Source organism: Cucurbita maxima, unplaced genomic scaffold, assembly GCF_002738345.1.
Source record: "Cucurbita maxima cultivar Rimu unplaced genomic scaffold, Cmax_1.0 Cma_Scf00037, whole genome shotgun sequence".
In the NCBI taxonomy this organism is placed as follows: Eukaryota; Viridiplantae; Streptophyta; class Magnoliopsida; order Cucurbitales; family Cucurbitaceae; genus Cucurbita; species Cucurbita maxima.
Genome location: NW_019272053.1, coordinates 1,209,311 through 1,225,637, shown reverse-complemented (window position 1 = coordinate 1,225,637; position 16,327 = coordinate 1,209,311). Strand labels below are relative to the sequence as shown.

Below are 16,327 nucleotides of genomic sequence, written 5' to 3'. Positions count from 1 at the left end.
TGTTCGGGATCACCAATAATCAAGTCCTTGGGATGAGATGAGGCATACCTCCATACTTTTGGCACTGATGAAGAACTTTCTTCCTTCTTTTCACTTAAGTTCAACTCTTCTTTACTTGAAATAGTTTCCTTTCCTTTGCCAGTAAATCTCCAAAATTTGTTTCTAAATTATCCCTATAAATAAAATAGACTCATTAGAAATATCATTACAAGATTCATCAAATACCATAGGTATAGATTCTTCTATAACTAAAGTTATCTTATTGAAAACTCTATAAGCTTTACTAATAAATGAATAACCAAGAAAAAGAATCAAATTTTTGTTCAAAATAAAACATTTGCAATCAAAAACTTTGAAATACCCAATATTTGGAAGTTTATTATGCCAAAGTTCCTAGGGAGTTTTATCTAAACAGAGTCTAATTAAAACTCTATTTGAAACATAACATGCTGTATTAACTGCTTCCGCCCAAAAATATTTAGGTAAATCATATTCATTTAACATTGATTTAGTAAATTCTTGTAAGGTACGATTTTTTTCTTTCAACTACACCGTTTTGCTGAAGAGTTCTTGGAGAGAAGAAGTCATGATAAAAACCATTATATTCACAAAAATTTTCAAATGTTACACTATCCAATTCTCCTCCATGGTCACTTCTAATTTTAGTAATTAAAAAACTTTTTCATTTTGGACTCCTTTTACAAAACTACCAAATCTTTTCAAAACATCATTTTTATGTTTTATCATCAAAACCCAAGTAAATCTCGAAAAATCATTAAGTATCACAAAGATAGTAATTCCCTCCATAAATAGCTATTTTAGAAGGGCCGAAGAATTCCATATGTAATAGTTGAAGAGGTCTAGCAGTAGAAATCACATTTTTAGATTTGAAAGAGGACTTGGTTTGCTTACCCATTAACAAGCATCACAGATTTTATCTTTTTCAAATTTAAAGAAGTTAGGAAGGCCTCTAACTAATGAATTTTTTGAGATATTTGAAATCAAATGCATACTAGCATGTCCTAATCTTCTATGCCATAACCAAGAATTATCATGCAATGCAAAGCCGAAAGACATTTATCATTTGTTGGACAATCATTTAAATCAATAATGTACACATTGTTATCCCTATTTCCAACAAACAACACTTTTCTATCACTAACATTTTCAATTATGCAATTATTTTTATCAAATATAACTCTAAAAGCTATAGAGTACCAGATTCATTACCTATAGTACCCTTACCAATTATTTCACTTTCTTGTTGTTGCCAAAAGTTACTAAGCCGCCATCCTTCTTGGAAAGATTCACAAACTTGGATTGGTTTCCCGTCATGTGTCTTGAGCAACCACTATCCAAATACCATTGATTTTTTTTTTTAAGGCTTTCAAATAAACCTATAAATAAAGATATTCAAAATTGACCTTTTGGTACCCATACTTGTTTGGGTCCTAACAAGTTAGTTTTCACAAATTTAGGAATCATGCTTGCATTCATATTCAAAAACTTACCACACTGAAATAAACAACATCATGCCGGAATTTATTTCTTGGACTAAGTTTATGTATTCTATTTTCAATAGAAAAATTATTTCTTAAAACATTGTTAAATTTTATATTTTGAGAAAATTTTCTTCCGGAAGTAATGTTTTGAGAATTTTTCAATTTAAAGCAATTAAGTCTAATATGACCTTCAACACCCCAATAATGACATATAGGCACAAACCTAGATTTATTGTACTCACATACAAATTTGCATGTGTTAGGCTTAGGCATAATGGGGATGGTTTACCAAATATTGTTTTAGAACTGGAAGAAGTAGAACTTTCATCAATATACCCTAATCCTCTTTTATCACCATAAGGCTTACCTGTTTCAATTATTTTATCTAATTTTAGAGCACCTATAGTTAACTTTTGAATAGACTCTTTAGCTTTACCAATTTCTGGGATAGTATTTGATTTCTTTTCTTTGAGTAATTTAATTAACTTATCTTTTTCATAACAATAATGCTCAAGAAACTTAATTTTATCGAGTAATGCAGTTTTCTCATCATAATCATTTATATGACAGGGTATATCAAATTTTACAACATTATGATTATTCTCTTCCAAGCAAGAAATTTCATTTAATAAAGACTCATTGAAGCCTTATATTTCTTTTGAACCATAACATACTTTGAACCAAGTTTTTCTAAATCAAGTTGCATCTCCTCAAAAACTTTAAATAATTCATAGTAAGAAGGAGATTGCAGAAATACCTCGTCTTCTTCATCCTCTTTGTTACCCTGAGTCATGACTTCATCCTCTTTGTCACCCTGAGCCATGAAGCAAAAATTTGCTACTTTTTTATCACTTAAAGATTCATTTGCATACATTTTATTATGAGCTAACATGCTAAATTTCATATGTTAAACAACACAGATACTCTATTAAATTCATTATTACTTAGGGTACAATAAAGATAATTTATAATACTAGCATTAAAAGAACATTTTTTTATATCATGTTCATCAAATTCTTTCTCTAATTTAAGCTACTCAATGTTATTAACAATTTTTATTGGAATGAAAGGACATTTACTAACATTCAACCATAATTCATAATTAATCAATTGCAAATAAATTTTCATTCTAGCTTTCCAATACGTATAATTTGTTCCATCAAAATAAGGAGGTCTAGAAGTTGATTGTCCTTCACAAAAATCGTTTTTAACAAGTAGATTTGCCATAAGCTCTAAAAATAAAGTTTACATAAAAAAAAAACAATAAAAGCAACCTGCTCTGATACCAATTGTTGGATCGATATGACAACTCTATTCACCCCCCTCTAGGGTTGTCATATCGATCCAACCCCTTCTACCGGTTCCGAAAAACCATTCTCCACCAAGCTCCATAAGTCTTTTTCTTTAAGCAAGTTCTCCATCAATTCACTCCAACGATTATAATGACCATCGAGGTGAGGAATTTTCGTTAATGTTTTGTCGTCATTCATTCTCTCCGTGTTTGATCACTTGAAGATTGCAACTTCTTTCGAGCTGGCTTTAATACCAATTGATAAGTTCAGCAGCAGATTGTTAGAGCAGAGAACATAAACAATTGGATCTTTGTATTACTTGGGATTTCTTGGGATGATGAACTAGGTAGGGTGGATGGGTATTTATAGGTAGTCAATCTATTTTAAAATTTCTTAACGTTTTTTCCTAAAATACCTAAATCATTTTCCTAACTTTATTCCTAAAATTCTAAATCATTTTCTTAACATAAATATAGTCACTCATACAATGGTTGAGCTTAACCCTATTGGGCTAGTGATGATATTTTAACACTCCCCCTTAGCACTAGTCCTCATTTGCTGCACCACAACGAAAGCTTTCATGTGTGCAAGTATTTAGCTCTTTTGTAGACAAGTCTACCACTTGGTCATCCGTATTAGACTTTGTTTCTAATAAAATGGCAGTGCACCTCCACATGCTTTGTTCTGCTATGAAACATCGAATTTTCTACTAAACAAAGTGCAGATTGGTTGTCGCATTGAATTATTATCAAATAGTCAACTTTCTAGTGCCAATCTTTCATTAGAAGTTTCAGCCATGTACATTTCTAAGCGGCTCCCTTTGCTACTCTGTACTCTGCTTCTCTAGTTGACAATGATACAGTTGGTTGTCTTTTGTTACACCAAGAAATTGTTCTCGAATCGAGCTTGAACACATACCGAGTGATTGATCTTCGGGTATCGTGGTCTCCTGCATAGTCGGCATCACTATATCCAGCTAGTTTCCAGTGTTCGCTTCTTTTGTACAAACGATCGTAATTGATTGTACCTTTGACATATCTCAAGATTCGACTTTGCATATATTGACTAATAACTCCAACTTCATTTTCGAATTTCTTCGGTTGGTCCATGTAGAACTCTTTGTTTAACTCACGGTTTAGGAAGACATTCTTCATATTCATTTCCCATAATTTCCACTCTTTATTTACCACAAGTACTGGAGGAACCTGTATGATAGTTATCTTTACCACTAGACAAAACTTTTTAGCATAGTTTAGTCCATATTCTTGAGAGAACCCTCAAGCTACATATTGAGTCTTGTATCTTTCGATTGATCCATCCGAGAGACACATTATTTCGTAAGCCCAATTGCACAAGGATTTGACATCTTCTGATCTTGGTATTAATTCCCAAGTTTGATTTTGCTTCAGGGCTATAATTTCTTCCTCAGTCGCTTTCTCCCAAGCTGAGTTTTGTGATACTTCTTCATATGTCTTCAGCTCATTAACTTCGTCTTCTACTGCGTTGGCATACTCTGGATTTAGTTTTAGGATTATTTCTAACCGTCTGAGTTGTTGAGGTGTCATTTCATTCTCACTAGGTTCGCTTGGTTGAGTCACTTCTGACTCACCAATATTAGTGTCACTTGGATCTTCAGGTACATCAACATTTAAGAAAAAGTGTACAATTTTTCCCCCATCTTATGTGGAAGAATTTCTTTAATGTTGTCCAAGTTCGATAATACTACCTTCTCCGAGGGCCACTCTGCTTCAATTGTGTCACTTTGATCGCCAATCATGTGGTTTGAACATCCCGAATCAACGATCCAATTATTCTCATAATCGATATGGTCTCCCATCATCGCCATGAGTGCTTGCTCATCTTTTACTATAACATACAGTACCTCTACATCTCATTCCTCCTCCATCTCCATGTTGGAGGATGCCACATTGCTTTCGACAGACTTTTTCTTGGACCAACAATCTTTGGACATGTGGCCCTTCTTCCCGCAATTGTAGCAAATGCCCTCAAATCTTTTCCCTTGAGAACTTTGGTTGTCGTTCTTTTGAGTTCTCCCAGGTTGCGTAGTTCCTTGGTGGCTTCTTCTTTTGTCACCATTGTATCCACGTTTGGTAGACGACGTATTATTGCTCTGACTTTCACTTATGTAGAGTGCTTTTTCTTCACCCTTCAATGTGATACCTCCCATTTGTTTAGTCATGGCTTCTTGGATAGCTAATAAATTTTCGAACTCTACAAATGATGGTTGAGTGGGCCATCCTTGTACAGCAATAATGAAGCTTTGATAGTCTGGTCGCAATCCGTGGATTATGATCCTCTTCATTCGATCTTCTTCAATTGCGGACTTTGGGTCTAGTTTAGTAATCTCCTGACAGATCAACTTGACCTTGTGGAAGTACTGAGCAATTGTCATGTCACGTTGTGACATTGACAACAACTCGTTATTCAGAAGTTGTAGTCTCGTATCGTTCTTCTTTGAGAACAACATCATGAACGTGTCTCATGCTTCTTTTGGTGTCTTGTCATCCAAAATATGCTCTAACATCCCTTCTTCAATGATGGTCTTCAGGGCAAACATTGCTTTGCCTGCTTTGATTCTCCATTTGCGCAAGGCGCCGTTAGAGTCATCCTCTAGCGGTGTAGTTTCGCACCTGCCAACGATCTCCCAAAGATCATGTCCTTGTAAATAGGATATCATGCATGTTGCGTTGTAGTAGTTGTTATTGAGTTTCTTGATTCCTCCAACTATTTGGAAATCACCCATCGTGTTGGCTATACCAAACAAGCTTTTTCGACACAAGACTTGCAGAGTCACAGACTACTCACGACACAAATGAAACTCATATACTACTAATCTCAAGAAATCGTTTCTAATGTGGAAGATCAGATAGAGCTGCAACCATAGAGCATACTAAGAATTCCAAGAGATCAGATAACCTATACTAACCATGCTCTGATACTAGATTGTTGAACACAACTCTCTGTGGAAAATACTCACACACTTTATTAAGACCAATCGAGAAGAGATTTACAAAACACTATGTAGAAACTACTACTTTGTATTGCTTTAGATTTCTTGAGATGATGAACTAGGTAGGGTGGAGGGGTATTTATACTAAATGGTAGTCCATCTATTCCTAAAATACCTAAATCATTTTCCTAAATTTATTCATAAATCCCTAAATCATTTTCCTAAATTTATTCCTAGAATCCTAAATCATTTTCTTAACATAAATATAGTCACTCATACCATGGTTAGGCTTAACCCTATTGGGCTAGTGATGATATTTTAACATTGACATGTTTATGATATGATACATTGTGATGTAATATGTCATGGCATGATATGTATATGATGAGATGTTGTGTTATGTCTCTTGAATTGTGTGTATACAACATGACATGAATGACATGAAATCACGATGAATGACATGAAATATAACCCCATTAGAATTATGTATGATATGAGAACTAAAGAATGAGAAATGATATGATATGAATGATGAACGATTTCTGAAACGATATGAAAAATAATATGATGTGTACATAATGCTAGCAAGGTTGTATTAAATGATAATGAAAACGGAAAAATGTTGGGACCTCATGCATTATGTGTGCTCATGCATTGGGGGATATCCCTATTCCATCACGAGGGTACAAATGCGTACATCCATTAGGCAGACAAAGTATTGTTATGTTTTACATAATACTGCCGTGACTGTTACTAATTCCAATGGGTGTCCGGAAAAAGTTGAGCTATTAGAGAAGGCTCGCCCGACAAGAAAAGGGACCCAACGGTGTGCGAACTGACTGGTGAGCCCATACTTGCATGTATGGGCTGTGTATAAAGTATATGGTACACATCCAAGCTACCCAATTAGAATAGTGCCGTAGGAAAAATAGACTGATATGATAGGTCCCGTCATTGCATTCACATGTTCTTGCATTTAACCCCAATAGTGGGGTCACTTACTGAGTACTTCTTTAAATACTCAAGCCATGTGCTATTACATTTTTCAGGTTAAGGTAAGGCAATCCTGTACGGTTGACGATGACATCGCAACTCGAGACCATGACACATGCATAGGGTAGTGATATTTATTTTCTTAGACTTAGGCTAGAGTATGATGTTTTTAATTTAAACGCTTATTTGTTTTATTTAGCCTTTTGTTGTGTCGTTCTAAAGATGTTTTCGAAACAAACAAGTATATAGCTGTGTTTTAAGATAAATGTTATGTTTTATGGAATTTAAATGAAGTCTTTTGTATTCAATGTTTAGGATATGTATACAGTAGTGACTTTAAATTAAGTAGAAAATTTTGGGTCGTTATAGTTATAATATGATATGTGAATGATATGATATATGTTATCGTAACATATCGTCAAACTCAAGATTGTTTTATCGATTTAGCTTGTAAGCATGAATTAGGGTTATGCTACATTGAACTTGATTCTGAATTTGTTTGTTCTTAGTGTTCCATTGGGACTCTATCTTACTAGGTATGGGTGTTCTATTGGGACTCTATCTTACTGGGTATGATTATATCTTGTTGAATTGCATGATAGATGAGACTTATTGTCTTGATTAATAGAAGCATATTGGGGGATGGAAACCCCTCTTATGCCCCTCCTTGACATTTAACGTCATGTGACCTAGAGTTAAGTTAGCCTATTTTCACCGTTCTTTGGTCCTTGAGCTACACATAGGGTCTGTTATGATTGGTTGGGTTGACTTGTACTATGTTAAGACCGTTAGGGCGCAACCCCTAATTGTAAACTTGTATCACTAATGAGGTTCCACCTAGCATATAGGAAAACGACATCACCCACTTAAGGCTCATAGAACACAAAAGGGTAGTACTAAAAAGCTTCAGCTGTGCGTAGTGGATATAATGACCTGCACTATTAAGAACCAAAATAGCATGAGGTAGGAAACTTGTTAGTTACTAATGGAAGAGCTTCCAACTAGCATTCAGTAGTAGACAAGTATGAAGTCGGTTAGAGAGACTAGAAAAGTTACCTAAAGAGAGTTTTGATACGCTTAACACATGCAAGTCAAACGTTGTTTTCGGGGAGCTAAGCAAAAGGAAAAGAGGCTCCTAGCTAAAGGTAGCTTGTCTCGCCTTTCAAAAGGGGTGGGAACAATTGAGAACAAAGTGACGAACGGGTGCGTAGGGAATCTGTCGAACCGTTCGGGCCAAATCCTGAATCAAGTGAATCAAGTTAAAAAGCGGAGCGGGGTTTAATGAGGGAAAGTTAAGTTAAAAAATCTATTAAAATAAAAAGAAAACTAAATTCATTAGGAGACTTTTAACGAATATGATTTGAAATTAGGGGTAGGTAAGGTTTTGCGTAGAAAATTTGTAAAAACTGGAAGTCTTCATTCATTTTTGAGAAACCAGCGGAGAGTTCGGCGGCGGAGGGAGAATGGGAAAGCGAGACAAGAAACAGAAACATCACGACGGACATTCTCGTCGAAGGGATTTCAAGTTTAATTCAGAAGGAGATGTTATGGAAGATGGTGATCTTCACAGCTATCCAGTAGAAGAAGAAGAAGAAGAAGAAGAAGTAGTACAAGTGGAGGAGGAGGAGGAGGAGGAGGAACAAGAAACAAGTAATGAGGGCTCATCAGTGGATATTCCTTCGAAATTTCAACTCTATCAACAATCAGTTCAGGTTTGGGCCTTCTTCTTGTATTGCTAGATATCTGGAAATCTTTGTAAGAAACGATCATTGATTATTTGAACTGATGAGTATACGATACGCGTGTTTTCTTTTACCTTTGAATTGTATTGCTAATTGAGAGGACGGTGGGGTTTTGGCTGTTTTCTGAAATTTGTTTATTCTCAGCAGTCACCCAAAGGAGATATAAGTTATTTGCAGAAGTTTTTTTTAATGTACGTGGGAGGTAGGCAGCCGATCCATTTCCAAGAAGATTTTTGTGGCACTGCACTTTTGAGGTACACCACTGTTTCTTGCTGAGATATTAGCCAATTGTTCCTTGAGGGGTGGTTGCATACATCGTAAATGTAAAAAATGAAACACATGTTCATCGATAATTGTTAATGTCATTTTAGTTTATCAATCAATGTCTAGTTAATCAATTAGTAGGTCATCGATCAAATAAAATCACTGATTATCAAATGAAAAAATGTATTGATTTCACCATTAAGTTAATGAATAATCAATGAATTCTTTTTAAAATATTGTATTTTTCGATATATTTATAGTTATTTTTATGAAAATACATATCTACAAGTATTTTAGGAAATCAAACTGCCTTTAAATTTTCCTAAACTGTATGTTTGTAATGTGTTGATGGTGTTATCCATGACAGCCTGTTACCTTGGCTCCTCCATGCTTGGAATTTATGCATCTTAAAAGATAACATATAAGGATTATTTGTCATTACAATCACCAGTTAAATCCTCATCGACATGAATGTGAGATCCCACATCGGTTGGTGAGGGGAACAATACATTCCATACAAGGGTGTGGAAACCTCTCCCTACCGACGTGTTTTAAAACCTTGAGGGGAAGCTCAGAAGGGAAAGCCTAGAAGAGAAAGCCCAAAGAGAATAATATTTGCTAGCGGTGGGCTTGGGCTGTTACAAATGGTATCGGAGCAAGACACCGGGTGGTGTGCCAGCGAGGACGTTAGGCCCCCAAGGGGGGTGGATTGTGAGATCCCACATCGATTGGAGAAAGGAACGAAACAACTTTTATAAGGATATGGAAACCTCTCTGTAGCAGCGTTTTGAAACCTTGAGGGGAAGCGCATAACGGAAAGCCCAAAGAGGACAATATCTGCTAGCGGTGGGCTTGGACAGTTACAACGAACTACTTTTGTTCTTAACTTTTGATAAATAAATTCCATAAACTTTGTGTTGATCAAGTTATTTTCAAAGATAGAGACCACCAGGTATGGAATAGGTTGAGAATAGCTAAACTTGACTTCATTGTTCATTTCAATTTCTATTTATAAACAAGATGGAGCCAATATTTTACTTGTGAGTCATCATGTTGTAGTTGGATGGATGAAAAACCTGATACTTATTTACTTTCTACAGTATAGAATGGCTTCGAAATGATTCACGTAGGACTGCTATAGGTTTGGATCTTGATCTTGAGGCATTAACGTGGTGCATGGAGAACAATGTTAACCGAATTGGAGCCGACGGATATTCAAGAATCTCTCTTTTTCATGGAAATGTTCTGCATCCTTCTGAGGCCAGACTTGTCAATCCAAAGCCCGAGGAGGAGCTGATTGAAAATTTAACATTGGAAGAGAGCAAAGATAATCTCGAAGCCAGTGCATCAAAATCTATTGTGAAAGAGGAATCTGCCTCTTCTAACGATAACAACTATATAAAGAGGAACATTACATTGCCTGCCAGAGATATTGTGTGCGCATTTAACTACAGCTGTTGTTGTCTCCATTCACGTAAAGAACTTGTTATGTATTTTAAGCATGCCCATGCTAGCTTATCCAGAAAAGGTGGGATATTTGTCATGGATTTGTATGGCGGTACCTCGTCAGAACAGAAGTTGAAGCTTCAAAGGAAATTCGCTAATTTTAAGGTACTACTATTATTATTATTATTATTATTATTTTTGAGTTCAAACATCAGCAAACTTGTTATATTTGTTACGCGGGGGGTTAGGAACCACGACTCTCCACAATAGTATGATATTGTTCACTTTGAGCATAAACTCTCATGGCTTTGCTTTTGGTTTCCCCAAAAGGCTTCATATTGGTGAAGATGTATTTCTTACTTATAAACCCATGATCATCCCAACAATTCTTAACACGGGGAAGTGACATCATTGATTCAGTATTTGGTTCTCTTAAGAGGCCGCTAGTACTGCAACAAAAATTTATTTTAATTCACTATTAGCCTAGATGATGAATTTATTATGTCTAGGCCTTATGCGAAGAAGGAAGACTATGATATCAGTGGGCATCTATTGTTGAATGTACCTGACCCAGTGGTACTCTAATGTAGTTGTCTAGTTGTATTCTTCAAAATCCATGATGACTGAACTGATGGGGCTGAAAATTGGATCATTTGTCTTGATAGGCTGAGTTCTCCATTCAAGAAATTTGTAAAATTGATTGACAGATCAGTAGGCAGAAAGGGCAGTGGCTCTTCTTTTCAACCCCTTCTATAGGGGCACGTATTGTGAGATCCCATATCAGTTGGAGAGGAGAATGAAACATTTCTTATAAGGGTGTGAAAACCTCTCCTCAATAGATGCGTTTTAAAACCTTGAGGGGAAGCCCGGAAGGGAAAACCCCAAGAGAACAATATTTGTTAGCGGTGGACTTGGGCTGTTACATGTATACCCACTAGAAATGCAAGGATTTAGAAACACTCCTTTCTCAATAGTTTTGCTATATTGTTTTCACCTCAATTTGAAGATGTTCATTGTGGAGGTCTTCATAGCCGTAGTTATAACATAAATACTTCCATATAACAGCTTTATTTAACTGGATCTGTTCACTTTCTAAATTAATGCTATCTATTCAAACATTGTTTATCTTCCTCAATTCTGTTTTCTTTTCTTCACATGAAATGCATTCTTGTTTCTTGGAGATATTGCATTCTAATTTCTTGGAGAAACTGCAGTATATCTGGGAGCAAGCTGAGTTCGACATCATTGGACGTAAAACGAGGATTAGCCTCCATTTTGATCTTAAGAAGCAGCAGAAAAAGCTTCGCCATGCATTTTCATACAGCTGGAGACTGTAAGGAAACCTTTTCTCTTTTCCATGAAATCAAATTCCATATTTGTAAACCATAATCAACTCGACTGCTATACCAAAATTTGAAACTACACGTTGTTTAAATTTCATAGCCATTTCTTTATACCATTTCTAGTGGCCAAAATTTTGAGATGATCTTTGTACATATGAACAGGTGGTCTTTACCAGAGATCAAAGACTGCTTGGAAGAGGCTGGATTCAGATCCATCCACATTTGGATTCGGCAGATGCCGGACACCGAAGAGATTAGAAGTATAGAGGGGTTTGGCGCAGGAAGTGAAGTGAAATATGAGGAGGTCGAAACTTTTCAACAAAAGGATTCTTGGAATGCATATATTGTTGGTGTTTCATAGTTTTGAGCACCCAGAAATTCTATGATCTTGGGCATTCGATTTTCATGTCGTTTTCGTTGGTGTCGGAAACTGCAGTTCTGCCTTTCTATAAAATAAAACTGTAGTAGCAAGGGAGACAAGGGAGGCAAATAAGGTATTTTAAGCTCATCCCATGATTGCTAATGTTCTCTTATTTAGTTCTTACAGTTCATTGGTCAAAATTCCTCCAATATGAAGTGGTTTCTTAGCTGCAGTATGGTATACCTTACCACAGTTCTAACTGTGATTTTTCCTCCAAGGTTCTACCTATTTAGCTGAGTGCAAATTCTAATTTTTATTTTTTGGCATCTCTGAAGTCTCGTATAGTTTTGTTTATTTGCATTGATAAAATTCTCCACCTTTAATAATTGCTAAGCTTGTTGCAAATTCTCCACCTTAATGTGCAAATTCTCGTCAAGGAACAAGGACAACCTAGGATGTATTGTTATATGGAAACCTTGTGCAAGTGGGTCACATTCTGACCCAAATTAATTTATAAAAACAAATGTTTAATTTATTTATTTATTCAACAAAATCTAGAAAACTAAACTGATTAATGAGTGGAGGGGTAGGCCAAGGAATGTTAATGAGTGAAGCAGAGATGGACATGTCTTTTTTTGTCCCTGTCCTCACTTCAATTTATTCCAAAATTTTATGTTCACCACCTGACTTTTTAAAACTCTAATGAAGCAGATCAGGTTCGGTTCAAGTGAATCGGTTTGGACCGATTCACTCGAACCAATCCATCTTCACAACTGCTTACCCTTGCCCAACTCATTCTTTCTCTCATCGGTTCTTCTCCCATAGGCTCTGATTGTTTTTGTAACCATCATTGATCTTGTAGAGCTCCTCATGCTGAATCCATAGAGACGAGCATCGTTAAGTAGATATTAACATTTGAAGCTCACAAAAACTCAAGATCTGTACCTTCCAGCTTCGACCGTGGTCTTCTTTCTTGTTTGTTTTTACCTCCTAATTCCTTCTTAGAAAGTGTTCAACCCACTCCCACGAAGAACTCATTATAAAGGGTGAGATGATCTTTTATGTGACAAGTACTACTTCTAGAGCTTGTGTGGGTGAAGGAACTAAATAGGGTCTATGATTGAACTTAGGCTCCATGACAATTCCTATGAGATGGTGAACTTGCAAGATAAGAATAAGACTCATATACAATAGTTTCTCAACAAGGGAGGATTTGGAGCCATGTCAAGTCCAATACCAAATCTTGACACATGATAGCTTTGAAACAAGATTTGAGCTTTGAGGCATGCTAGACAAGGTTTGGAGTATGCTTGAACTTAAGTAACCAGATTAACTCTTTCATAAACTAGGGTTGAATTTTAGGAATTTATTGTTATTTATGATCCTTGACCCATTTTAGGACCTCTCCAACATATTTCAAGAAATTTAGAGTTTGAAAAGTTCCGGAATCAAGCTGCCAAACACGCCCCAAGAGGTAAAATGACTATGAGCATGTTATATCTTGATTAAAGCAAGAAATTAAAGATCTCATTTTAGCTCTTATGCCCTTAAGATTTATGCTACTTTGAATTTGATTAGGATTGTTTTGAATGATTTGTTGGGATTCTAGCAAAGTACGAACAAATCTATCAGGTACATGCATGTTATTAGGAGAAAGCATGTTAGGAGGTTGGAATACCCCGTTATGCCCATGATTGCTTGATTGGATTATAATGTTGTGTCCTAGAGTATTGTACGCCTCTTTAGTGAGCCTTAGCCTATGTTTTGCTCTGCTTTGGTTCTTGAGCCACATTTAGAATCGTTTATAATGGTATGAATTGACTAGTACTATATAGGGACAGTTAGAACACAACACCTGATTGTGAACTTATCTCGACTAATGAAGGTTTGTCTAGTATAGAGAAATGCAACATCACTCATTTAGAGCTTTGACACATTAGAGGGTACTACTGAGAGAGTTTTAATTATGCTTAATTGAGAGTCTGTCTTGTACTATTTAGAGCCTGGAATGACATAGAATATAGAGCCTATTAGGTGCCATTGAGGGAGCTTCCAGTTAACATTTAGTAGTAGACACGTATGAAACCTATTAGGGAGACCATAGCGAGGTTGCTAATAAGGATACTTGATCCATACTTGTTCAATCCACCCTAGAGCCCGTGACTTGATGAGGGCACCTTTGACTCGTACGCCAATTGCGTATTGACTTGAATAGACAAAAAGATTAGATATCATGCTTTTAAATAGGTAAATATGAATTATGTAGAATGTCTAGGCTGTACAATTAGCTTTAATGATGAACCCTCTAGAGCATGAACTATGAACTTAAGACCTATGTTTTAGTTCTAAGGGTATAACCAAGGTAAGTAGATTGATTTCCAAAACAAGGAGTACCACTCCACATAATAGACCCAACCTTGCCTTGTATGTGCTCCAAGTCATCCTAGTCCTCCACCATGATATCATATTTTCTTCGTTTCAGTTTGTGAATAGCGGAATAAGAATATTGGAATTGTCTGAGGCGAATCTATATTCCAAATCTTGATTTGAATTTTGAGCATGCATGTTATTAGACTCACGATATTATTACCGACTATATGACCTAGTAGTTTATCTAGGGGAGTGCTTTAGGATAGAAGTAAACACCTAGATGGGATCCTCATTCCATGAACTCGTCTTGAGAGGGACGAGAGACCACAGATATATACTCTCAGAAGCGAACCTTCATGTATGTGTCTTTTCATGATCCATACTTCAAATAGCTCGAAAATCAGATTGTGATATGCAAACAGTAGATGGTTGTGGATCTCTCTCTCCGTTTGGTCATGTTTTTTAGCCTCTTAACCACCAACAATTCTACAATTGAGAGTAGTCGGTAATGGTTGTTGGTTACTATCAATGAAGAAGAAGCCTTAGGGGCTACCAGCTACATGAAACAATCAAGAGAAGACAATAAAATCTAATTAACTTAAAAATATTAAAAGAAAAATTTTCAACTTTGAACTAAAATTAATGAAATATTATATTCTCAAAATTATCATTTCATATTAAACTAAAATCTCAAATTTAAATTTTTAATTATCTTAATTAAATATTCTTATATCTAATTTACTCCAACTAAATTTCAAACAATATCTCAATCAACTCCAAATTAACTCAAATTAATCTCCTAAAGAAAGGATTAAAAAAAATAAAAATAACCACTTTCAAACCTTACGACCACTTTCAAATTAAGTTTTTTGAAGCATTTAAAAAGTCATTCCAAACAGGTTCTAAGTTAAACTTACAAAAGAAAATCCTGTTTTTGAAATACTAAATTTGTATTACATAACGATCCATTACCTTAATCTATCCTTGTATTACATAAAGATCCATTACCTTAATCTATCCTCTTCTTCTTGAGCTACTTACTCTCTCTCACTATCGATTCGGTTTGAGCCAAATTCAATCAAAGTACAAAATTGGCAAGACAATTGGTCATTGTTTAATCAATTTGTTTAAATCTGTTGGAAGTCAAACTTAGTAACGAAATCAAAGTAATATCTCCCCTTTTGTCCCATCCCTCTGGGGGTAGGAAAATCATGATCGGGATAGCGAACCCAAAGCTATGGAACTTGGGTGTGGGTCTTTTGTCGAAATGGAATAGCCTAATCTTTTTATTTTTTTCTTTTTCGTTAATGGGTTAAGGGCGGGGGTTCCGTTATAAATTAAATATAGTATAACCCAACCCGAATCAGTATATTTTTTTGTTTTACGCCCCGTAATTCTTCCTCAGCCAAGCTTCGGCAGAATAGCAGAGTAAGTACAAGTATTAGTAGAATAGCAAAAATGTGTTCCTCATCATTAATATGTTTGCTCGCGGTAATTGTGACCTCTCGGAAGAATCGATGACTGCATCAAAGATGCACTTGCTAGTGCATGTCAAAGAAGGCAAGTAAATCCTAAACTACCATATATTAGGAGTAAGCATATACCTTATTTTCTAGCCCCGTTTAGACTATCTTCTAGTTTAAACACTTCGTTAAAAAAAAAAAAAAAAAAAAAAAAAAAAAAANAAAAAAAAAAAAAAAAAAAAAAAAAAAAAAAAAAAAAAAAAAAAACAAATAGTAACAAAATGTCACATAATAACATTTTTCAAAAGTATTTTAAATAAAAAATTTGTTTGATTATACTAGAAAAATAATAATATTAATAATTTGGTATGATTTTATATTTTATTACATATTTTAAAGAACTTCCATTAATCACCTTACTGTTAAGATAATCCATAACTCAAATGTTTCTTTGAAAATAATTTTTAAATTAATCGAAAGCACTTTTTATTTATTAACATTTTGAAAAGAAAACACAAATATTAATCGTCTAAAATACTCAATAAATTAATATTATTAGTTAATCAATTTCATTAAACAT

General features: G+C 35.1%; 1 protein-coding gene across 1 annotated transcript; it reads left to right on the top strand.

Moving 5' to 3' along the window:
- Positions 1 to 8,074: 8,074 nt before the first annotated feature.
- Positions 8,075 to 12,302, top strand: LOC111468621. Its single transcript, XM_023113899.1, has 5 exons — positions 8,075 to 8,470; positions 8,648 to 8,754; positions 9,865 to 10,375; positions 11,425 to 11,543; positions 11,716 to 12,302. The coding sequence occupies exons 1-5, from the start codon at positions 8,222 to 8,224 to the stop codon at positions 11,912 to 11,914; spliced, it is 1,185 nt and encodes a 394-aa protein (XP_022969667.1). The 5' UTR covers positions 8,075 to 8,221; the 3' UTR covers positions 11,915 to 12,302.
- The last annotated feature ends 4,025 nt before the right edge of the window (positions 12,303 to 16,327 follow it).